The following is a 26,501-nucleotide window of genomic DNA, read 5'->3' on the forward strand; positions in this document are numbered from 1 at the left end:
GCCAATAGTGCCAATTAAATTTCCTACAATTTCATTCATCAACTTGATGGCATCATAATTTTTTTTTACTGACATACACACGGGTTCAAAGTCAAGATAATTAATTTTTTATTAGAGAATAATTTTTTTAATTTTATCGTCATAGCCAATCGATTGAAAATTTAATTTTGACCCAAAGATTCAGATTTAATTAAAAAAATTGAGGCGTTTCAAAATGAGAAAAAATGTGTAATGGCACCTCAAACTGCTTTTAAAGACAAGGGAGGCATCAGAGAGCTCATGCAAAAGAAAGCCGCAACTTCAAAATGCCTCAATCTTTTTTGATGAAATTTGAACCTTAGTGTTGTAGGGTAAAAAAATTCCGACGGTATCAGGCATTTAAAGAAATTTTAGAAAATTTTATTTGCAACAATTTTCTTTCAAGGTTTATACAGGTTTATATTAAAAAATTTCTCTATTTTTTAAAAGGACTGAACCAAAATTCACGCGAAAACTACTAGTAAGTCAACATGCATAATTATTAAAAAAAAACCTGACATGACTGATGACTTAATTATTATTTATCAAGGCTGAAGTTGTGAATAATGAGAATACTTAAATTAAACGCGTTCAAAAAAAATATTGCATTCCCATAAAAGTCTATCAAAGCGAGCGGCTCTCGCCCGACGTTGGCGCCGCCGAATGGAACAGGACAGCAGCACGTGGCGTTCTGGCCAAAAACAATCGGAGGGTGACAAAACGAAAAATAAATGTCATCTGGCGAATTTGCAGAAAATTTTCGCAGGCACTCTTTTTAGCAGTCTAATAATTTACAATTCAGTCCTGGTTTTAACTGTAAAATAAGAATCAATAAAACTAAATAAAAACTTTGTTTTACGTTTTGTGCACAAATGGTAGAATTTCATGATTGACGGTTGATTCATGGGGATTTGAATTTTAAAATAAATCGGCTTCTTCTTGAGGGGTTTAAATTCAAATCTTCATAAGTACGTTTTGTTTAGGTTTGTTGATATTCAATGAAAATACTAAAATTTTGATTTTTATTATATGTTTTATAATCATGAATGCATTCTACAAATTTAAAATGATCAGTCACAGTAATAATAATGTATATAATTCACATGAACATTGATTATATTGAATAAACTGTAATTTCCCTAAACAAAGACACTTTCATCATTTATTTTATTTTATCTCCGAAAAACACCAAAATCACCTTTGATGGAAAAACACATTGAATTTTCACGTTATTTTATACTCTCATTCTCTCCTTCGGCCACATCGAGTGTGAACGAGATTGTTACTCTCATAAAACGTGTCCCAACTTCTCTCTTTCTCTCTCTCTTTCAGTGTACACAACGTAAGTGTTGACAATTGTAATTTCTAAATACACCGATTCCCGAAAAAGCAAGGAATGATCTTCGCTCGATTTTTTATTCTTCTTTTCACACAAAACAGAACAAAAGTTCGCCAGCTGGCCGTGCAAAATTCTATACAGTTAATGTTTGTATGCATGTTTTTTTTCAGTCAGTCTTGCTCGATTTCAGTTTTAAATTTGCAGAGCCCCGCCCAAGCCAGCCATTCACGATCTTATATTAGCATCAGTCGCAAAAAAATTTGGCAAATCAAGAAGATCATCGGGAAAAGTCAAAAGCTAACAAAAAGTCGGCGCAAAAACAGCTCAGACTCGATTTTTTTAGACTTGCTCGGATTACCGATATTAAGTGAAAAGATCGAATCCGAGTGTGAGCGCGAAAGTGTTTGTTTAGACTAGAGAGTTACAAAACAAAAAAATAGTTCAAGATCGAATAAATATATCTATATATTTGCTTTTTGTTTCTTCCCGCGTGCAAATCATAACAATTCTCCTTTTTTGATATGTTCTCGTCTGCTCGAAAAAGATTCTACGCAACTTCGACTGAAAATGTGTGCTTTCGTCCAAAATCTTTTAATATAAATAACCGCTTAAAGAATGATTATTGTTTCTCTCTTTCTTTCTCTCTCTCCGAAAAAAATTAAATGCAAAGCATGGAATGAATGATTTTTCAATTTTCATTTGCGTAAAAAATTTCAATATCTTGTTCCCGTTGGCACTAAAACGAATAATTTTCTCAAGGCACAGCGCCGCGTTATAATTTGTCGATTTGGGCGCCGCGTCCGTGGCGGGATTTCTTTCTTTCTAATTTTTCGCTATATTTCCTGTACCAATTTCAGCGAATGGAAAAATTTATCAAAAATACACTTGCTGCTTCAATTGAACTACAATATCGATCGATCTCTAATTCATATATAGATTTAAAAATTTTAAAATACAGTCTTGTTAGATTTGTAACTTTCTTTAGCTGAAAAAATGAAATTGCCAATCTCAAGATGAATGTTGTATTTTTTTTTTTTACATAATATTGTGATGAGAGTATAGTGCATGCAGGGAGTGTTCGCTTTTTATACAAATAATTAATGAATTTCTTAATTGAATTTCCCATCCCGGACGCGGCGCTTTTTTGTTTAATTTTTGTTTCGTGATTATCCAATTGCGGGTGCAAAGCAAAAGCGGAAGTAAAAATCATAAATCACTACATTGTTGTTTCTCTCGTCTTCACTTCTCACAGCACCTATTATGTTTAATAATTATTAATTATTTCGCAAATGTCTCGTTTTATGTAATTTAAATTAATTATTTTTCTCATCGTCAGCAGTTTTATGTTTTATTGTTTCGATTTCTCTCGATAATATTCTACTCTCGCTTTTTTAGGGAAAAAGATTGTTGTTGTTCGTGTGGGTGTATATTATATATAAATCAGTGTCCATCTCAGTTGCAGTTTAGCTCCGAGGGTGATTGATTATACAATTAATGCGCGATCCACGTGTGTGTGTGTGTGATGAGGGTGTGCGAGTGAACTCTTACAAAAAGGACCTCTCGAGTATAATTTGTCACGTTGCGTCGTAATATATTCACAATTAAAAATTATATATACTTAGGAGATAAACGGCAGTGAATGTTAATTTGATTGTTATTTTCATACATTTCCATTCTTCAGTATAATAGTAGTATTTTTGTTACAGACATCAGCGCGCGCGTGTAATCGGAATTTGAACAAGTGGATCTGCGATTAATGAACGCAGATTGTCTCGCCTGTTTCTGGAATTTGAACGGAAGAAATAGTCAGTCACCGAAATAAACAAATTGAAAATTATTAATTTACTCCGACGGAAAAACAAAAGCAAATTCTGAATTAAAAAAAATATTTATAAATCAAAAGTTATAGTTTTTACCGTGCTAACTTTGGCTATAAGTTTTATTTAAGAATTAAAAATTTTGTAATTGCTAAAAATACTATTTTAATTTGTCAGGCCAACTGGCTAAAATAGTTCCTGAAAAAATTAAAAATTTTCAAGATTGGAGTTGATTTTTGATGTTCAAAATGCCAATATTTCTGTTATTAAATTTTGCTTCAGAATGGAAAATTAAAGAAAAAAGGTTCCATAGGGATTTTATATTTAGCTCTATAAAAGAATGATTAAGATAATTCGATGACTGACTATGTGCACCGTTCAATTTTTATTGTATATAATTAATTTCCGATCAAATTTAATGCATATTATGTAAGTGAATAATTACAAAAGTAACCAAGTCCGCGTGCAAATGTAGAAAGAAAGGCTCTCTTGGCGCGGATTCAGCGAGGAATGTGTAAATTTCCAGGGGTACCGCGGAGTGCCAAAAATTTGGAAAAAAATTATCTCATTTCGGGAAAGTCGGAACGCCGCGGTCCCTTTTGGTGTCGTTAAAATTAAAAATTATACAGCGAAAGTCGAAATTAGTGGAGCTTGCCGCGTTATTTTCCCGCTAAACGAAAGCTAACCGGCGGCAAACACAAAGTTTCACGAGAAACAAATAATAGAAGTACAAAATGCGACGGTATGTACAGGGAAAATTAAACAAAAATACACTGGCAATATATTATGTATGTATATCGTAGCAATTAACTAATTAATTAATTGCATTTGTGTTTATGAGTCTGTGTGATTTTACCTATTACAACGTACTGCTGATCCAACTAATCGTAAGAATGCACATTCATTATTCAGTGTGTAAAATATGTATTTTTCGCCTTTTTTAGAGTTTCAGAGCATTTTTAAAAAGTCATATCCATCAGTAAATATATTTCCATTTTTGTTCGGAGAGTGAAAAACGTATTTAATGCATCTCGTGTCCTAACTAATCTGCGTGTGTATGTGTTGTTTTTTGATATACATTTATAATAATAATAATCTTTAATTTCTCTTTTCAATCCTCCAAATATTATTTGATTGCGCAGAAAAACACCATATTTATAATTTGTGACTTTTGTATCGTAAATTTGAATCGGTTCTTTTTTGTACAGAGAAGAGAGATGATTTTACAATTTCTATATTTTATTCAAAAACGTCAAGCTAATTAAATTTTCCGTGATTATGACTGTATGTGTGTGTGTTTATGTGTAACAAATCTTTTTTTTTTACTTTCACTATACCTCACTAAAACCTTTCGCAACGCCTGCAACTCATCCCCATCTGTATCACAGCCCTTACTAAGTCCCACTCGAAAAAGATCATTAAGAAGCCAAAATAAATCACACTCGAAAAAATTTTGATTAGCTAGCTTTGATATCAGTCAAAATTGACAACCGAGCTTCGTAAAGGCACTACAAATCAAGAATCGCTCCATTTTTTCCCAACATAAATCGTTTTGGATTCACTTAAATTTCTAAATTACCGAAATGCAGCCTTAAGATCACAAAATTTTCCACACAAACAATAAATTCGAACAGAGCGATTTTAAAAAGACTTTTCACAGAAAGTAAATCAATTTTAGCCATCCAATTTGAATTTCGCCTTCTCTCGACCGATTGTGACACAAATTCTGCTGCCCCAAAAAGGGCACACGCGCTTCGAAGGCCAGCTCACAAAGCTGAAGATTATCAAAAAGGCATTTCCGTGAAGCAGAACCCAATCTAGAATTTCCGAGTGCATCGTATCCAATCACAAATTTTCTCAATTCCGTTGCAACAGTCTTCTCAATTCATTTAAATTTGGAATCTTTCTCCTCCTCCTCCTCCTCACCAAAATATCACACAGTGTTACAGTTAATATGATTATAAATACAAATCGGTTGAAAAGAGTGCGCTTGTTTTCTTCCGAACGATGTAATATTTTGTTTGTCAATATCAATAAATATTATTTTCTAAAAAACCAAAACGGGAGGAAAAGGCAAAAAACATCAACACTAGAAAAGTTCTTTCTTTTGGCGCGCGTTGATACAAAATAAAATGAGTGTGTACATGTGTGTGTGTTTGTATGAATGTGTGTTTTTCCTCTCAACATCGATATAGACACGCGTGAAAAATCTCCGTGCGGGCAAAAAAAGTGTCCATCGCACTGACGCATCGAAAGGAGATGATTCCGGCGGCCGCACTTCTTCGTCGCAGTCCGGCACTGGCAATAATTGCACTTCAATGAAAAACGGAATCCACTGCTCAATTTGTCTAAACCGCGAGAGATTATTCAGAAAATCACAGACATCGTATATTATAGAGTTTAATTAAATGTGCATTTGGACATTGATGCGCCCGGGGGCGGCACTGGCCCGCCCCCGCCTCCTACTGCTGGTAAAACGAGTGTGTGTTTGTTTTCACCAAGAGTTTATCCAGAAAACTTCAATGAATCAGAAGACTTCATATTTGAATCCAGAGACATAAAATTAAATGGAAATAAATAAATAAATTTTGAAAACAATAAAATTTCCACTAATATGATACATTATTGACAAAATTTTCATTTTCATACTTTAATATGGTTACATTTTGATATAGATTTGAATTTCAATCAAATTTGAGTCCTCGTTTTGTGATGTTTTCTGGTTTTGAACTCTGCTGCGTGAACACACAAGAACTTACATACGCGTGTGAGTGTCGGAGATGTAGTATGTAAATCAGTTTCAAATAGACTTTGGCAATAATGTAGATTGTCAAGATAGAAAATAATTTGTAAAAATACCACCACAAAATAATTACATGATAAATTGATTGATCTGCGAGCTACTACAGTCCATCTGAGAGAGATATTAATTTAATTTGCTATCAAACTTGATTCAACGTTTTCGCATTTTTGTTTGTTTTTCTGCAATTTAACTAATTATCGTAGTCAGTCGGTCAGTCGGTAGAATTCCTCCTCGCGCTGCTGCTGGTCCCCTGCTCGTCCTCGGCCTCGTCGGCCGCCGGCTTATCACATTCCTCGGCCTCCATGGCCGCCTCGTCTTCCGAGTCGACCGTCGGCCGCTCGTCCTCTTGCGAGAGGTCCACGACGGTCTGCTCTCCGGCCGCCGCACTGGCCGCCGGCCGCCCTCGACACAACTGCTCCAGCAGGGCGCGGTTGGCGAGGCCGGCGGCCTCGCCAGAGGCCGACGGCCGCTCCAGGGAGTTGCGGATGAGGCCGTCGAAGAAGCGGTCGGCCACCGGGTCGGCCTTTCGCTGCTGCATCATGTGCGAGGCCAACAGCTGCTCCTGGTACAGCTCGGGGTTGATCATGAAGGGGTTGGCCGCCCCCGGCCAGAACTGGTGGTAGGGGCCGGCGGAGGCGGCGAGCGGGGGCGGTCCGGGCCCGAACAGGCCCTTTCCGCCGAGGCCGTTGGCCAAACCGGCCATGGCGGCCAGGTTGGGGAAGGGGGACCCGGGGGCCCCCGGGGGTGGTTTGGGCATGGGCCCCCGCGGGGGCCCGATTTTGGGCTTGTCGTCGACGAGGCCCCCCGTGGAGGCGGCGGCCGCCTTGTTGAGGTCTCTCTTGCGCGGCCGCATCAGGTGGCGCTCCTTGACTTTGTACTCGAGGGTTGAATGGGGCACCCCGTAGTAGGAGCCGGCCCGATGGACGCTCATCTCGCCCCGCTGGACGGCCCGGACGGCCTCGATCAGACTGTCGCGGTCGTAGTTGCGGTACTTGCCGCGCTTCGGCCGCGTCCCCTTGCCGCCCTTGTTGTTCTTGCTGTCCTGCGACTGCTGCTGGTGGTGGTGGTGTTGCTGGTGTTGCGAGTGGTGCGGCTTCTGGTGGTGCGGCAGGAAGCGGTCGCCGCCCGACTCGGACATTCGCTTCATCGGGTTCGCCATCAGGGTGGCCGGGTCCACCACGGAAATTGATGGCGTTGACTGCAATCAGACGATGGAAAAACCAATTTCAGTAAAAAAAAAAAATAGAAAGAAAATAGCTCATAAAATTAAAATCAAAGAAAATCGTTACTTCTTGCAATAAAAATGAACTTAATTATATTTTTAATATTTGAAAATGAACAAAAACAAAAAATCAAATAAAAACAAAATCGCTGATTAAGTTTGGAAAGAGTCAACTTTTTAAATTATTTATTGGAATTAAACTCAAATTCAGCCATTTCCTTTCATTAAGTTTAACTTTCTAGAATCAAATAAAATCACACATATGATAATATCTAATTTTACACCTATTTAAGTAAACAACGACCTGTAGTGTTGCCTAAAATCACGTCCAAAATTTCTCAGAAAAAGAAAATTTGTGGAAAAAAACGTTTCTATTCACCTCCAAAAGTATAACATCTAAGATAGAATTAAATTGATTGGTATTGAAAGAAAAGAGTTTCTTTGATCAGAAAATTCAATTATTTACCTAAAAAATTCAGAATAATTTTTTTTATTTCATTACTTTCCCAAAACAACCAAATTTAAAGTTATTGTAAGGAAAAATAATCTCATTTTAAAATAAAAATATATTTTTTAATGATTTGATCTTGTTGCATAAATTTTACTAAACAAGTCTGACCTGGAACTTTTGGGTGATGCTCTTGGTGATGACGTCTCTGAGGCTGACGCCTAGCGAGGGCGAATTTGAGCCGCTGCCACGCTGCTCGGGCGCCTCGTTGCCGTTCGGTTTGAAGGACGGAATGCGCAGAACGCTGCTCGGCGCGCCCTCGTCTTCGCTGGTGGCGTCAGCGCCGCTGCCGCTGGCGTTGTTGTTGTTCTCGCTGGCGGCGCCGCCGCCACCGATCCGCTTCATCAGCTCGACGAGGCCACTTTGCTGTTCGGCGGACGCGGCGCCGAGCAGCTGCGACAGGTACGGCGCCAGGGCCGCCGGTGGCTCCGGAAACGACGCAGGCGCCGCCGGTGGTTTGCTTGCGGCGCCGTCGCGGGCGCTGCTTTGCAGCAACTGACGCAGCGAGTCGGTGGCCGGCAACGAATCAAGCCCTGAAAATCGCACCAGCTCCTCCATGCTCAGGGTCTTGCTTCCGTCCTCGTCGCCCGAGTTGTCATCGGCGCCAGGCGGCGCCGGAGCCGGCGGGGGAGGCGTTGACTGCAGCAACAAGTGATCGCGTTCTCTCTCGCGCTCTAATTTGTACACCTGCAAAATTTGAAATATTTAATTTCATGTTTATTTTAATTTAAAGAAGTTGAATATTAAAAATTTTCTTGTGCATTATATGTAGTTATTAAATTTTACAATTAATAAATTGGGATTTTTCACAAATTGTTTGTAATTGAAATAAAGTTTTCTTGTAAAACTATAAAAGACTCACATTACAAGAACAACGTGAAAAAAGACCTCGATTGCGAATAATTTCTTATAAAAAACGTAAAAAACGAGAAAAAAGATAAATCACTTGTCACCCAATTTTTCAGAAGTCTGAAATGATCTCAAATGTAATTATTAAGATAAAATTTGATTTCGGCTTCAGAATCTCATGAAATTACATGTTTTGAGATTTTTTACTTATGAAATCCATTATAAAGCATAAAATTTAAATTAATTCACATAATTTCCGATAAAATGAACTGCTTAGAAAATTTGCACCTAAAACTGTCCTTAAACACTAAATTTTTAATTAAAAATTTTCACCTCTTGGTCACATAATGTGATATTTTCAAATGAAAATCACTATTGTATCCCTTAACATTATTTATTACACCAGACAACTAAAGACTCTTCAAATTAAATTATATTTTTTACGATTAAAAAAAATTTGAACACCATTAAATTAAAAAAAGCTCTAAAAAATGTTTTTAACTTTTAATTTTTGCTGCTTCAAAATATACTAAAGTTCTACTTTTGTGTTGTGTGTGTGTTGCGTATCAACTTCCGGGCGAAAAAATACCACGAAAAGTAGGTGCCCGGAACTTGCACTTTTGATGAAATATTTTAACCAAAATATTGATTACTGTAAAATTCTGAATTTTACAGTAATTTAATTTCTTTGAACCTGTATAAGAACTATTTAGGGAACACCAATATTTGCTCATGGGTGGTTTCACGATAGATTTAACTCCAATTGGCCAAATTTTTTCATGAAAGGACCCCATCCCGATTTTCACATATGTTGTTGGGGTAGATAAGACGCTCTGCTCCCTAAAATTTCACTTAAAAATTTTGGGTGCTTTTCCGGGAAATCAAATTTCCAAAAAAACAGAAAATGTTGAATATCTTTGCTTCTATCTAAAAATTAAGTATGCTCTTTTCAGTTCTAGACGTAACTTTTCATGCCCGACAACTTTTCTGTTGACAACTTTTGTGTAGGTCAAAGGTCAAGGTCACTAAATTGCAAATTTCACTTTCTAACGCAATTTTCGCAAAGATGCACCCCTCAAATATTTTTTGGGGTATAGGAAAAAATGTAGCCCCAGGTGTGTAGAACAAAAACCTTGATTTTCAAAATGGGGTTATTTTTTGTTTTTGAGATATTTATAAATGAATTTAAAAAAGTACTGTTTTTTGATGCAAAAAAGCTATTTTTGACTGCTTTTTAAAATTCATTTAAAAATATCTCAAAAACAGAAAATAACCCCATTTTGAAAATCAAGGATTTTGTTCTACACACTTAGGGCTACATTTTTTCCTATACCCCGGAAAACATTTGACGGGTGCATCTTTGCGAAAATTGCGTCAAAAAGTGAAATTTGCAATTTAGTGACCTTGACCTTTGACCTACACAAAAGTTGTCAACAGAAAAGTTGTCGGGCATAAAAAGTTACGTCTAGAACTGAAAAGAGCATACTTAATTTCTAAATAGAAGCAAAGATATTCAACATTTTCTGTTTCTTATCGCATTTTTTCGGAAATCTGATTTCCCGGAAAAGTACTCAAAATTTTCAAGTGAAATTTTACGGAGAGTATTTTCTCACCTAGCCCAACAACATATGTGAAAATCAAGATCGGTCATTTTTTGGCCAATTTGAGTAAAATCTATCGTGAAACCACCCTCATATTTCATTACTCTTTTTGAAATAATTAATGGCGACATTGAAGGAAAAATTCATTATAATATATTGTTTTGCATTTAGAAATTTTAATTACAGAAAAATTGAATTACATTTCATTCTTTTAGTGTAAAATCAAGAAGTTAATATTGGTTGCATATATGTCTATTTTTCTTTGTCACTAATGCAAAACCGTTTGAAAAAAATAAGACGGAACAAAATCATGCTTAAACTATAAAATTAAAATTATTTTCACAAATAAAGTTTTCGTGCTTTTTTCTTTTTTATTTCTCAACTTACCTTGTTTCTGAGGGTTGATCGTGGAATGCCGTAAATGACCGCAGCGCGCCGGGTGCCCAGTTTGCCGCTCTGGATGTCCCTGAGGGCGGCCTGCAGCTCCTCCTCGGTGTAGGTGCGTCTTCCGGCCACGGTGCTGCTGAGTCGCGGTTTCGCCCTGCGGTTCGAAACATCTGTTACAAAAGGCAACACGCGGGGCCAGCCGGACAAGCGGCTTTGACCAAAATGGAAAAAAAGCACTCGCAAAAAATCACACTCGTGAAAATTCTATTCATTTCTTACTGCGGCATTATTTCCCGCTCATGCAAGTCTCCTTCCAAAATCAATCGATTCTCTACAGGATCGAATCTGAATCTTTAAAATTTAAATTGATCGTCTTAGAAAAGTTCAATTTTATTTGATTTAATTTTTTATTAATGAATGCATGCGGCAGTTAAATAGGTGATGCAGCTCTTACCGGATGATGCTGGAATTGACGTCTATGCCGGACCTTTTGAGGAGCGTGGGCGAGTCGAGGCGGCCGTCGGATGGGCCTGCTTTGCTCGAAGGTTTGGCGCTCAGGTCCAGGGGCTGCTCGCCACCTGAGCTCATATTTGTAGGGGTGGCAGCGGGGGATAACTGGCGAAAGAAAATTTTTGTGAATAAAGTTCTCAATTAAAATAAAAATTTAATGAAATATTTGAAAAAAGCAAGATGAATAAATTTTAAAATTAATAAAAAGTCTCAATTCTCATCCCTTTTACAGTCTGTTACTCTTAAGTTGATTGATTGATTTTTTAAGAGAATTTTTATACATTTAAGCCCAATTGTACAATGGATTTTTTTTTAACTTCTTCAACTAATTTCAATTAGATTGTCATCAACTTATTTTGTACGTTAAAAAATAATCTTTTTATTAATTTAAATAGACCGGTGATGAATTTAAATTCGGCTTTTCCTCGATGGGTTTTTGTGACTTTTTTATTGTTAAAGAAAAAACTAATTGAGGAAAAGCCAATTCACCATGAATCAACCGTCGATCGTAAACTTCTACTGCAAGAAAGCCCATTTTAACTTCAAATTTAATTTTAAATTAAAAATCCAAGGAAAAAATTAAATAGGCAAACTAATAAAATTTCACTTTTCATTTAAAATCCGTTGCATTAAGTAAATTTAAATTTCTCTCACCTGTTGTTGCTGTTGTTGTTGCTGCTGATGTTGCTGTTGCTTGGCAAGTGCCTGGCTCAGGTACCAGGGGAAAAATCCAGGGGCTGCAAACAAAGGGTTGAGCCCGGGGGCGGCGCCTCCCGCGGCGGCCGCAGCGGCCACGACGGCGGCCGGGTTGCCGGCCATGCTGGCCATGGCCGCCAGGGTCGAGGCCATTCTGTTCAGGGACTCGGGGGAGAAGGCCTGGTTTCCAGGGTGCGCTCCGATGGCCGCGTTCAGGTCCACAGAAGCCGGCTGAGGCGAAGAGTCCATCGAACTCTGGCTGCTCTCGGAGGGCTGCGGACTCTGCGGAAAAACGCACAATTAACGCCTGGCGACGATTTTCGGTCGAACAAAATCGTCCGCCGAAAAATCTCAAATAGTGTTCGCTCAAAGTAACAAATGCGCGGCAAAAATGCAGGGTTGAGATATATACAGTAATGTACTCGGACAGGGATCGACTATTCTAGATTTGGAACTTTTCATGACAAATCAACCAAAGTTTGAAATTCAGACTAAAATTGGTTTGAAAAAAGTTCCGAATCCGGCTAAATTAGGCAAATGTTCAGCTTGGGATATGGAAAGTAGGGGGATAAAAAAATTGGTAATTTTTCAAAATAAAGTCAGCTTTAAAAATAGTTCAAAATGTAAAAATTAAATGAATTTTTATGGCTTAATATAAAATTTATACAACTTTTATAAAAATTACCAAAATTTTTATCTAGCCCTCAAGCATTTTTCTTTTAATCCGAGAGAGTTAAAGTAGTCTTCATGCGCGCAATGCCAATGTAAATAAAGTTCTATGTGGTGGTTTATGGTGACCACAACAGGCTCTCAATGGGTTCTCGGACAGCATGCTACACAGCGATTGACACAATTCTCAATCTATGCGAGTTTTCGGGACAGCAATGCGTAAAATTAATGTGATGTGCTTGGATGCGCGACACACACTGCTCTGAAAAACAAGAAAATTCGGCGCTTTAAGTCGAATATACGTGGCCGTCCCTACTACTTGCTGCACGTGTAAAACTTTATCTTTGTTTTTCGTGTTAGCCTAAAAGTTAATTGCGTGACATTTTGGGTTTCCTCGTTTTCCTCTGTCGAAATTTCCCCTGTTCGAGGAAAAGGATAATTATTTGCTCCGATAAGAGTCAAAAGTTCGGAGTACTTTTTTTTAAGTGAAATTTCAACCATTTAAAAAAAGTTTTGAAATAATCTAGTTACGTTTATGCTCATTTTACTTTTGATTAATTCCCAATCATAAATTCAATTCAGCAAAGAATTGAAAGTGTAAAAAAAAAAATTACAAAAGGACCGATTACAGGATCTTATCAATTGTTCAAGATTTTTTGATGAGAAATCAGTTCAAATTGGCTCTTCTTTTTTTTTAAACACGTTCGGTCTTAAAATAAGGCCGTGTCTAAAATTAAATTGCCTAAAGAAAATAACTTCTTGACAGAAACAAAAATCAATTTTAAAATAATGTACGACTTTAAAATATTTCACTTTTTCGTTGCCTTTGATGTGAAAATATAGCAAACCATTCCCTTCCGGTGGTATTTTGAATTTTTTTTATCTAAATTAGCCCAAAATTGTACGAAAAACAAAGTTTCCTGGTTGAGAAGATAAAAAGCGGCCGTTGAACCTCAATTAAAAAAGGGACAAAAATACACTCATGCTCGGAAAACTAATTTTCACGAAGAAAAAGATAAAAAATAATAATAAATTTAAATGAAAAAAGAAAAAAAACTTAAATTAACATTGAAAATTTTATAGTTATTGAAAATCTAGAGTAGAGAGAAAAATATTTAATACTTTAAATTGTATATATAAAATTAATCTCTCAAAATGAAATTTTTTTATGTTGAAAAAAAAACGGGCCACGTTTCCTTTTTTCAGGGCAGTGTGCGTTGCTGCGACAATTGCGAGGCAATTTGAAATCAATTGAATTATATATTCGACTATTGTTGGAGCGCATCAGGGCGGGGTGTGTTGGTCGGTTTGTAGGATCATCAGCCAAATCAATCGCTATCAATCAATCAATCAACTGTGGTCCACACAGAGAGCCACACAGAGAGCTGGATTTACGAGGCTCACTCTGCAAGGTTCCGTATGAACCGCGCCGTCACAGAAGTAGCACCTGTCTTCGGGCTGCCAGTCCTTCGGGGGATCCTGCGCCGCTTCGGGGGCTGCTGCCTCCACTGCCGCCTCCGCTGCCGCCTCCACCTCCTCCTCCTTGACGATCTCCTCCTTGGAACGCTTCTCCCAGGCAGTCTGCGTCTCGTGTTTGCTGATCGCTGACGCTCCCAGAATGTGGGCTTGGTACTGTCGCCATTTTCGTCGTCCCATCAACTCTTCAGCGACGCGTTCCAGTCCTGCAAAAATAATTCAAAACCTGTTTAATAACATCATAATGCAGGGTTAAAATATTTTAATTTGCCGAAAAAAACCTACAAAACTTACTCCTAGCTCTAAGATTAATTTACATTTTGTTTTTAATTTTTTCTACAATGATTTTAACATTGACACTTTGAATGGGAGTAAAATTTTGTCATTTCAATTTATTAAATTCACTTTTAATTTCTTACATCTAAATATAAATGCAAAAGCTTAACAAATGTGTGAAAAACTGAAAATTTGTAGTAATTTTTATTATATTAGTTTAATTATTTATGATTTTCAGTTGAAATTGAAAATTATTACTTTTTTTCATGGTTTTTAAAAGAGATAAAATTAAAACTTTTGGTAAAAATTCTAATGAATTTTGAGAGCGAAAATTGTGGTGTGAAATGTGTAAAGTAGCGCCGGATTGCCAAACAGTTTATTTTTTCCTGCATTCTAAAAGCATTACAAAGTATTGCTATCAAGAAATAATCCTGTTAATTTCACACAGCTCCGGCTTTTTGATTAAATATAAAACTATCAGCTAATTTTTAATTGATGTAAAAATTAATCATATTGAACCGGATGTGGTTTTATTATCGCAGAAACATTCAATTTCAAGGGCTTGATATTCAGACTTTTTTGGCGCAATCGGTGATTTACTTACTTTTTAATTAAGTTTGTGAAAATCTAAAAATTGATAATCAAAAATAAAAAAAGATAAAACTTTGATACATTTATAAATTTACTTTTCTCCGGCGTCTTAAAATACAGGAAATCCATTAGATTAAATTTTTTATTTGATTTCATTTCCGTTTTTGATAAAAAAATAAATTAATTAAGCAGAAATTATTGCTCTCTTTCCAATAAAGGCTGTAAAAATTCGATTTGTTTGATTTTAAATTTACTTTTTTCCCGAGCATTGCAAAAAAGACCGCTTTGAGATGCGAAAGTGACGTCAGACGAGCACCCCAGCAGAGCTAAACGTCTGTTGAGCGAGATGCAAAATCTCGAGGCGCGCCATTGATTGAGCGAGCAGGTTGCGAGAGTGTGTGTGTGTGTGTTTGTATTGTGCACGTAGCATAGCAAGAATGTGTGTTATGTGTGCTTGATGAGCGCAGACACACCGCGGCTCTTTATAAATACACATGTACACTCTCTCCGCCGCCGCGTACATAATCCCGACTGCGAGATGAAGAGCAGAGAGATTTTTGTTCCTGACCATTCCCAATGAGAAAACACATACTGTGCCGGCTGCTGGCAGAGCAAAGCACCATACACGCCGTTTATTTGGCATGATGGGTACAAATATGTATAATGACGATGGGAGGAGGAAGCCGCAATAAACGAGGCGGACCTTCATGTGAACAATTATTATTTTTAGCGTGGAGCATTTTTTAAGAAAATGAAATTGGTGTTTCCTCACGGGAATTAATTTTTCCCTTTAGGTTTTTCATTTTAATTTTTATCAAAATTTAATCAAGAAAATTCAATATGTTGAGAAATAAAATTTGAAATAATTCTAGGAAAATTAAAATAAATTCTTTTTCCAATAAATTAAGGACTCTTTATTGACGTAGACAAATCAAGTCTGTGCAACAATGAGGGTTAAAATTTCCCAAAAATTGCTCCTATTGTTGTGAATGATTGATTCGACAATGCCAATAAGAAGGAATCCATAATAAGTGAAAGTAGTTTCTAATGAACAAATAAATAGACCAAAATTAGTGGCCTAAGGCCTAGATTGCCAAAATATTGTTAAATTCTTAAATAAATTTCTATAAAATTATAATCGTTAGAAACAAAAAATGTCGCAAAATTTTCAAATTATATATTATCATTTCGTTTTTTCCCTTTCACCATTCAAAATTAAGAAAAATTAATAATATGATAAAAGCGTAATTTTTTGGTAAAAAACGACTGCGATTTAAAATGAAATTATTTAAATTTCCTTAAGAGTTTGATCAAATTTTAGATAGAATTTTAGATAGAACAGCATTCTTGTAATCACTCATAAACTTGCAGGGAGCAAAGTTGAACCAAACAAATGTATATAATTGAATTAAAAAAAATTATGGTTGAATTCCTCTGCATTGATCAGCAAAATCAGTTTCAGACGAAAACTATGCAACCCGCACCACACCAGCAAGGCAGCATCAGATTCCGATGGAATTAGTTTGATTACAATTAATGCATTACCCTGCATAAAAATCTTTTCAAAAGCAGGAAATTTGGTTGGAGTTGTTTAAATATTGTTTCCTACCATGAAAAAAACATTGCTAAGCATAATTATTCATTAATTTAAACTAAAATTAAAATAAATTTACTGTAATTGCAATATAATATTATAAACTTCAGTGAACTTAATTAAAATATTAGTAGATTAACTGAGATAATGAAATTATTTTTCAAGATTCAAATGTAATTTCAAGATCAGTTTTAATAAACATAAAAATCTGTTAAAATTTTCAAATAGTTTTAAAATTGTATTCCTAAATTTTTCAATATCAATGAAGTTCTTCGCAGAAGAAAGTCTCCCTCTAAATCTTTCTTGATTCATTTTCGGTATCTTGATATGTCAGCGTTCGAGTTGCGTTTCATTCAGCGTCTAGTCAAAATAAGGGTTAAAGTAAAGTTGATGGATCATTTTTCTGCAGAGGTGCGAATTAAAATAGCTCTCAGTCTCAGAGAAGTGTTGGGCGAAAGCTGACGCCGGCAGCATTCCTGAGAAAGCCAGACGAAAATTTCAAGACTCTCTCGGAGCAGTGTCTTGGCCGTTTCAAAGAAATGTTAGTGCATACGGACGTTTCGGTTTTCGGAGGGTCTCTCGTTTCTGCGCGCTGCTGCGTCGGCAGTGTCGCTTTTTTCCCTCTTGCCAACGCTGCCAGCACACAAAGTAGCCTCTGTTTTGAGACTTTTGAGAGCCCGCAGTCAAAACTAAACGTGATGTTTTGGAAAAAGGGCCGCGTTCCCACGCCCCGATACTAATTGCTGCGTCCGAGCTGACGCCAGATTTTTCGAGAGCACATTTTATTGGTCTTTTCTTTCTCTCTCTCTTTCTTCGCATGCACGCTCGCAGAAACTTTTTGGCACTCTCGCTTAGGCCATTTTCGGGCGCACGTGCTTCCCATTCGCAATTGCACCATACGGAGGTCTACGAGCAAATTATGAGCGGTGCCGTTTCGCGGATTTCAATTAGTCATTTTATTCGCCGGTAAAAGAGTTAGCGGAACATGGCGCTGACTTGCTGGAAATAAATTGACATTCCTTTTTTGACCATATTATGTAATATTTAACGTTTTGTATTATTCAAATAAAAATAATTGTATTTAATTGAGTAACAAATTAGAGACGCTTTAATTTAACTCGAAAAGGATTATAATGATTTATAATCAATAACAATATAAGTGTAGCATTATTTCAAAAATTTGTAATTAATCTTACTTACACGCAAGTTTAGAAATTTATAAATAAATCCAATAATATTTTTAATTAGAAAATCATTTTTCGATAATTACCCTACAACATAATAGCCGGTTAATGGAAAAAGGCCAAAAACTAGAAATCACAAACACAGATTGCAAGTAGCAACTTGTGATAAATTTGAATTTAGAGGGGAAATTCATAAGTTTTTAGCCTCTTCATCAAAGATTATAAAAATTTATTAAACGTTTCCTAAAAATTTATTCGATTAGATAAAAAAATTCAAATGTTCTAACTTAGAACTTCTAAGTTTATTGAACCGATTTTATAAAAAGACCATTCTTCTGAAATTATTTTATAAAAATAATAAATTGTCTTATTAGCAAATGCAGAAGATTTAAATATTTATTTTTATGGAAAATAAGTAATTCAAAGTATTCATGATTTTTTTTTATTTTTCCAGTATATTTATTTTATCTATGCCATTGTAGACGTAGATATTTGTAACCTGCAAGCTTATGGGCACTTCTTATGGGACGAATTTGCAATTCAAATGTAAAATAATTAGTAACCTTTCACTCTAAACACCATTCAATTATATAAACTTTTTAAATCTGAATTTATTTGAATGTTTTTTCTAAACAATAAACCTGACGGATTCTAAATAATTTTATTTTTTACATTCAAATTTTTACACACTGATGGTACAAAAATTAAATAAAATTGTAAAAAATTGCAATCAAATATCAAGAAAATATTTTGTTGGTATGAAAAATGATTCAAATTTTATGTCTGGTTCTCCACAACAATTCATACTTCCGGCTTGTGTGACATTTATTTTATTCCATAAATTTTGAAACTTCTGACGACGTGGAAAATTTTTGAAAACTGAAACCGTCATACCAACTGTTGCAACTAGTAAAAGTGACCGACAATTTGCCATCAAAATTGTCACAAATATCGAGGCCAGTTTTTCAAATGATGTGGGAAAACGTGAAAATCGTCCCAAGGGAAACTGCACAGACAAGCTATAAAATCAAATTGCGTCAACCCACTCTTTGAAGCAAACATTCACTAGGAGAGAAATATAATTTTTCAAAAAGGTAGATAATAAAATGGCTGATTAAAATTAAAAATTTAAATTTGGCTACATTTCGTGCGTGTTGATGTGAAAATCGTCATATATTTTTAATCAGGTCGGATTTCCAAATAACTCGTGACACGTCATACATTATAATATTTTTTACCGATGACAGTTTTTGCTCGCGCAAGAGAGAGGCCGGCGCGAAGCGGCACTTTTTGCCGATCGCTGCTCGGATCAATCACGCCCGTCGAAGCAGGACGAGAAATTTTGGCACTTATTTTCGAGGCTACTCACTTACGGATGCATCTCAGCCGGAGAATCGCCGGTTTTGCGCCAAATTTTTTGGATGACGCGGCGAAAAACGCGGCTGGCGAGCCGTTAGACGGAAAGGCAGCCACTCCTGTGATTGCTTTTTACGCCGAAATAAGAGCAATTGAAAATAATGAACATGGTCGCTCGGTACACCGAGGGGAAGCGGAGGCGGCAGCGGCTCGCGGGGGCCTTGATTTCGGCCTTTTTCGCCTACCCATTTCCACACTCGCGCGCAACGTGACGCGAAATTTTCAATTACTCATTGTAAACGTAAATTCGAAAACAAAAAGTTGAAAATTATCATTTGAATCGAAAAATTAATACCTAGAAGTTTGGCTTCATTAAATTTTTTTGCCAAAAGAAAAATATAGATTTTAATAACAATTTTAAAAGTGGAAAAGAACAGTAAAAAATGAAAATTTTTATACTTCATAAGAGTGAATAATTAACCTAGCATTAAACCAATTGTTACGCTCTAGTTATTTCAGTTTAAAATACAAATCCAAACATCAACTTACTATTTTATTATTTGGATATTTTATTTAACATAAAAAAAAGATTTGAACAAAAAGACTGAATAATGTTTTAAAAATATCCCATCATGCACAAATTAAAATTAAAATTTTGTTTCATCAGTTATTATCTACATTAAAATGAGCTTTGTTTTCAATTTCAAATAATGTCAAGGAATTCCCTCATTTATTTCAAACCGCAGAAAAACCCCAAAGATTTTTACATCAACTGCACTCAGTCAACTGCAGTTAATAATCGCACACGTGCCCAAGAATCGGCAGGAAGTGCATTTCCTCCAATGGCTTTTCGAGCTCCGTGCAAACAAATAAGGCTATCCCATTTGAAATCCGTTTTTACGATCACAGACAGGAAAGTTTTTCGTGCGCACTTCTCGTAAGAGCGAAAAGTGAAAATGATCACAATTTCACAAAAGTTAAAACTTACCAAAACGCTAGGGAAAAAAAACCAACAACAGTAGGGACAATAATTAAAATTTATATAAAAAAATCGGTTGAGATTGGTATAAAAAACGTGTCCTACTTTTTACGTCAGTTAATAGCCTAGTTATAGGCATAATGAATTTATTAAAATAAAGAAAAATTAATGAAATATAAGCAAAGATAGACATATTACTGGTTAAAATTAAAAGATATGCTTTAGAGGATTTATTGTGGTTAAATAAGTTCATAAATATTTCCAGTGATTGTTATTAGGAACAAAATTCAATATTTTTTCATTTATTGTGGACAATTTTTAAATTTTTAATGAAACCTAATAAATTTTTATTTGTTTATTTAAAAATATTATTTATTAAATCTGTCATCATCAAACATCACAATCAGGAGAAGCATATTTATATAAAAGCAAATGGAAATTTCCGTGCAAACAGATTTCTTGCAATTCGCCAACCGCGATCTCGGGCAACATGCGGCGTCGTTTTTCAGCACGGGAAGGGGCCGGCGCTCGGCAGGGTGGGGCGCGTCGTTCATCAGGGGTGCATCGCGATGAGGGCGGAAAAAAAATTGAAATTGGCGGCTGTGCGAAATTAGCCTCTCACCGCAGGGCCTTCTTTAATGCCGGCGGCGGCGGCGGCGGGGCTGCACTTTTTCGTTATTTCGGCGCGACATCGCAGCGCAGTTTTAGTTTGTGCGGCCGATCGATTTTCCGTGCATGCACCGACGGGGGTGGCTCACAAGTGCAACGCGGTCACCCCCTCCGCCGCCGCCTCTGTTGCACCGGGCTGCAAATTTTGAAGCCCCGCCGGTGCTGCTTATTTTCGTGACAAGGGAACCGAGGCCGCGCACGGAAATTCGTTGCGAAATATTCTGTTGGTGACGAACCAATCCTCATGTGATGGGGGAAAATATAATGTGCATTTGGTGCATCACAAAAACGGAGGAAGGACGTTTTAAATTAAAATTGTTTGTAGATATAATATTTTAAACAAAAATGTCCGCAGATCAAATCGCATCAAAGGCCAAACCGTTTCAATTAATAATTAAATAAAATAAATACATTGCAAACATCACGAAAACCCATAATTCTCTAGCATATTTAAAAGTTTCTGCTCCATTTTTCATCTGATGAAGCTTTTTAATTTTGGAATTTTTCCTCAGAATAACTGTTGGCATTTCCTTAAACAGTGGGGTTAAAAATATCAATAATTTTTGGGGATTCTTTTTAAAAAGGTGTTAAAAAGTTAGCTGAAATAATTAAAACATTTATAAGAAACAATAAAATTGTTTTACAAATAATACAAAATTATTGCTAATTTTGCTGAACTGCATTGCTTTAAAAATTACATGATATAATTAAGGACCAATATCAATATCAAATATGAAATGTTATCAATTAATTTTGAAATTTATGAATTTTATTTATTTAATATTCCGAATTAATCAAGGATTTATTCCTAAATTTGTGGAATTCATATAAAAAGATAGTAGTTAAGAAAGATAAGTAGTTAATGTAGCCAATGCCGCTAGTAAAAATACTGAATTAAACTCTTCACGTTTTTGTTTTTCAATTTTTTATCGTCATCAGATACAAGTAAATTTCTAAAATAATTAAACTTAATTGCATTCTTTGTTACATTATATTTATACATAGTTGTCCGTATTTTGAAATAAAACTAAAAAATAATTATCAATTATATACATACATAATGTAACGTAGCAAACAAAGTTAAGTATTTTTAGGAGTGATTAAAAGATTTCTTTAAAATAATTAAATTTATTCTCGCTCACTCTTTTAATACCTTTTTTTAATAAGAAAAAATATCAGGGATATTTAAAACCCCACTGTTTGAGAAAATGCCAACAATTACATAATTTTTTTATTTTTTTTATTATTGATTGAAACGTTTTGGCTAAGGTTGAGATATAATTCGGAGAAAATATTTGATAAAAATTTCGAAAAGTAAAAATTATGAATTGTACTGAAATAGATGAAATCACAGTAAGATAGAAATTATGAAAACTACTGAAGTTGGAAACGCCACTTCATCAATAAATCTTATCTGACCGATGTTTTTACTCTGTTAAAATTACCCTAGAGCGGAAAATCCAATGATTTTGGTGATTCCAAAAAACCCAAAATCCGTAATCAATTTACAGAGAATATATTTATAGCCATTTTATCTCTTTCCGTTTGACACTGCTATCGCGAGAGCAGCCGAAATGAATTGGCAGCAGCAGCTGCAAAAATTGGTCCGGCGAGAGGAAAATTCGCGACGCTGGCAACTAAGTAGGAGAGGGAATCGCATTTGACGCCGCGTGAGGTCGCGCCAAATGAACGCTTTAATTTGCCGAATTCTGTTGTTGGACACACACAAAAAGCAGGCTGTCTGGCCCTCCTTGGGAACCAAGTCGATCAAAAGTGGCGAGAATGGCTCAAGATAAAAAAAAAAAACAATTTTAAAACAATTTAATTTAAAATGAATAGCAAAATTTTATTTACTTTAAAATAGGAATTGATTGGGTTCTTATTATGAGCAACTTTACGCCATAATCATATTAATTCATCAAAAAAGTAAATAAAACCAACTAAGAAATTTGTAGAAATATTTCAAAAATATATTTAAAAAAAAATGAGCTTAAGTTTTGATTCGAGAATTTTTTTCTTAGTCTTTTATAATGACAAATGAATTTAATTTTGTCTATTTATGGAAGTCCGCTTTTAAATGCCAGCCAGACGTGTCACGTGTCAACGGGAATTATTCATTGCTCTCAGCTTGATCACAAACGATTTATCGATTCAAAACGCAGACCACTTCTTGGCACACATTTATTGAGCCTCAATATTCACGAAATGGAAACCGCCAATTTTTAATGCCACTCGGCGTCAATTCCACTGACGTATGCAGTCGGACGTGGTCGATCAAAAATAAAAAATACAAACGGACGACGTGGATTTCGGGCAGACCGCAATTTCAGGGCGCAGAGCCAGACGCATTTTTAAACGAATATGTACAGATTTATCGCGAGTTTCGGATGTGTGTGAACCAGGAAAGACAATAAAATGCTGGAGGGCCATTTTCCTACAAGCGACCACATGTTTGGTTAAAGTCAAAAGTGCGCAACAGTTAATTTTATCACACGTGGTTATTTTAAATTTGAGAGAGTAATCAAAAGCGTCGGTCAAGAACTCTTTTTAATTAAAAGGAAAACTGAAAATGTTAAAGACTTGACGTTATCTTTGTTAGTATGAGCATTTTCAAAAAGTTAAAAAATAAAAGCTTACACAATGCACTAAAAAATTTTAAATTAAAACAAAAATAATGATAATTGGTGTTTTTATAATGCTGAATTAGAGACAATTTTACATTTTATAAAAAAAATCATTAAGATTTTTTTGCAAAATTTATTCGCAGGATCTTTTAACAAATTTTCATTTCAATTATGAAGCATTTTAAATTTGACATCTAAAATAATTAATTAAATAAGTAGTTAATTTTATAAAAAAAATTGAAAATTTTATTGTTTTAAATGATTGACTTGAATTAACCTTAATCAAAACTTGATATGTTGATTGTTCATTTTAAAAGGCAAAATGATAAATTATTCAAATAAAACTTGCTGTTGGGATGCTAATTTTAAAAGTTAAGATTTTTCGTCCACTTTTAAAACTCCAAATTGCATCAAGCTGCGCAAAGTGCAAAATGACTTGTCAGCACGACTTGGCAGCTTCGAAACTGAGGAGCAACTCGACCTTCCGACTGATAATTGAATTTCAAACGGTCGACGTCGAATTTCTTCGCGAGCCGCTCCTCTGCTTTGAGTGTAATTTTTGGCAGGCGGAGGAAAAGCAAGTGCTGTCGTCATTCTTTCTCTCTGGCTGGCTCGACGTGCGATGGAGCAAACACAGGCCATTGTGTTTTCGGCCCCTCCACTCATTAGTCACCGAATTTTATTGACTTTTTTGCGACCGACGGCGGCGACAACGGCTGCGCTGCCTCTCTGTGTGGTGGTGCTCGTCGTTTTTCCTCAGCCGAATTGGCAAATCGAAGGCACGTGGTCCAACAAATTGGCCCCCTTCGCGGCCACTCACTTCTCATTAGCGCGCCTCGGCCGGAAATTCATTCGTCTGCTCTTGCTTAATTTTATCGGCAAATTTCCGCTGACAAATTAAGAAAACCCCGAAAGTGCCGCCCGCTGCGAGATAAGACGGACAAAAATGAAACCACCGTCTCCGAACAACCTCCATTTGTGCGGTTTTGACACTTTGGCCAGATTTCTACTTTAGTGATTTGCGAAGAAACGACCGCCAGACGTGATATGAAATTTTGACTTAGTTTTATTGGTTTGGAAAGGGCCATATTTTTTATCATCCAGGAAACGTGGTGGCGTGACAAATTTTGTTATCAACTAAAGCCAGTTGGGGCGAAAACAATAACTTTTTAGAGGAAGGAACCAAGCGACTAAAAAAACTTGTATTATTTTAATTTTTCGAGAGGAATCAAACCTTGAAATATTGTCAGATTAAAAACTTCTTCAAGAAATTCTGGTTGATATTTCTTTCTTTCTTGAATATTGAAATATATTCAGTTTTTAAGTCAATAATAGTTATTAAATTTTTACTAGTTTGGTTTTTTAGTTTATTGAAAATACCTCATCTGATTGTGAGTACAATTCTTCAATATTTAAAATAATGCAAATTAAAATTTAATTAATTTAAAACTTTAATTAATATTTTTAACAATTTATAAATTCTAACAATAAGAACAACTTTTTGTCTTTTCCCATACAGGAGTAGTAAATTTTTACTCCAAAACCAACTTGATAAAATTTCTCAACTTTTAAATTATATTTTCACGCTAAGATTATCTAAGCAAATTGGAACAGACCAGATTTTAAAATTATTAAGCGCAGATATAATTACGCAACAAAAATCAACAATTTACCTGAAGATTCCAGGTTCGTAAATCCAACTAAAGCGAATTGAAAATTATTCAATTATTCTCTCATTTCAATCTGGAAAAAATAAATCTGCAAAATCGGCTTTACTTAAAAAAATTATTTATTCCACTTTTTTAAAGCTAAACCAACTTTCATATTTTCTTCAGCCGAAAGTGAATCCGACTGGAAATTAGCGTCCACAACTAGACTCATCCGATTTTCACGGAACGTTCTTGTACGCCAGTTAATAGTTAATGCACAAGCGTGCAGTTTGCTGTGCCAATTAGCGGAAAAGTCGGCGTGCATGAGTGTGAGAGTCAAAACAACAGATGGGTGGCGCTGCTTGTGCCGCCGCGCGAGGAGGGCTCGCTGCAAAAATAAAAAGAAAAAGCGGCGAGCGACCGAGAACGCGAGATGCACCAAACGGACGTGCAGCCATGCAGCGCCCGTTTTGCGCGTGAATTTTTCTTGCAACACCCAATTTCCACGAGCAAATAATATGACGAAAAGCATTGGAATTTGGGCCATTGAAATTGAAAAAAAAAAATAAAAAAATAAAGTGAAATAATTAACAATAGAGTTGTTATTATTATTATAAAAAATTATGTTAAAAAAATTTAATTGAATTCTCTCACAACAAGTCGACAAAACATGAAAGTAAGAGGGGCTTTTAGAGACCTTTTTTCGCCAATCTGCACCTGTAAGGTTTTTTATTTAATTAAAAGTAGAAATCTATTTGCTAGCTCCGGTAGAGCAAAGATCAAAAAGTTTGATGTAAAGAGAAGGGCTGAAAAAGATTGTAATTTTTTTTCATCTGATCACCAATAACGGTCAGGAGGTCAAAATGTGATCTGTGATAATCTTTGAAAATATTGTTAAAATTTAAAATGCACTTTTTGCGAAGAACTTGCCCTTCACTGAAAAGTCAGTTTGATTGAAGTTTTAATTAGAAATTGGCACAAATTATGCAGTTTAGCGGCACCGCCTATATCCACATGCGGCTGCGGCAGCCCGAGCTCTGCTTTTGCCTCGCACACGGAGCATTTTGTTGAGCTCTCTGCCTACCCGAGAGAGGCGAGCAACAAGTTAGTATAGGAGCAGGGGCACCCACACGCGCGCCCAAAAATTGGGCTCACTCGCAGAAAAGTGCAAAACTAGGCCAAACTCATTAGATGTGCACTTTTTTTTGGCGGGAAAAGTGAGGACCGGCTTTGGAAAAAAGGGCCGGAGAACAATAAAATTATCATTTGCATTTCGGACTCACCCACTAGGTAGACGAGGTCCTTGGTCCATTTCTGCAGTTCTCTCTTGATCGCACGTTTTTCTTGGATGCAGCTAGAGTAAGAGCATTCCGCCATTTTTCTCCCTCACTCGGCAGTGACGTCACATGCTGACCTACTATCAAACTGCATTTCGCTGCATTTCGGAGTGTGCGGGGTCACGCTTGAAATTGCGCCCGGAACTCGGCGGCGGGGTCGGTTTTTTGTCCTAACAGGGCCGGCGCATCCCACTGCGGTTTGTCGTATAATATGCAAATGTTGATTTGTGTATATATCACGGTGTGGTGCGCGCGTGGTGGTGGTGCTGCCGCTGCACTCGCTTTGCTTTGACTGCGAAAAACCGACTGCGCTCCACTCCTCAACTCCCGCCGGCCGCCGCACACAC

At 36.1% G+C, this 26,501-nt stretch overlaps 1 protein-coding gene across 4 annotated transcripts; it reads right to left on the reverse strand.

Moving 5' to 3' along the window:
* Positions 1-1,092: 1,092 nt before the first annotated feature.
* LOC132205622 (mushroom body large-type Kenyon cell-specific protein 1) lies at positions 1,093-26,501 on the reverse strand. 4 transcript variants are annotated; one of them, XM_059634799.1, is made up of 7 exons: positions 26,101-26,501; positions 13,824-14,101; positions 11,709-12,032; positions 10,999-11,159; positions 10,545-10,677; positions 7,819-8,394; positions 1,093-7,175 (listed from the first exon to the last, which is right to left on the reverse strand). In XM_059634799.1, exons 1-7 carry the CDS (start codon positions 26,192-26,194, stop codon positions 6,189-6,191), a joined length of 2,553 nt encoding a protein of 850 aa, XP_059490782.1. In that variant the 5' UTR covers positions 26,195-26,501; the 3' UTR covers positions 1,093-6,188. The 4 variants fall into 4 exon arrangements, with proteins under 4 accessions (XP_059490782.1, XP_059490781.1, XP_059490783.1 ...); XM_059634798.1 differs by having other exon boundaries at positions 10,545-10,680; XM_059634800.1 differs by having other exon boundaries at positions 10,545-10,698; positions 13,867-14,101; positions 26,101-26,500.

The sequence above is a fragment of the Neocloeon triangulifer genome, unplaced genomic scaffold (genome assembly GCF_031216515.1).
Source record: "Neocloeon triangulifer isolate White Clay Creek 2 clone unplaced genomic scaffold, ASM3121651v1 ptg000003l, whole genome shotgun sequence".
Taxonomy (NCBI): Eukaryota; Metazoa; Arthropoda; class Insecta; order Ephemeroptera; family Baetidae; genus Neocloeon; species Neocloeon triangulifer.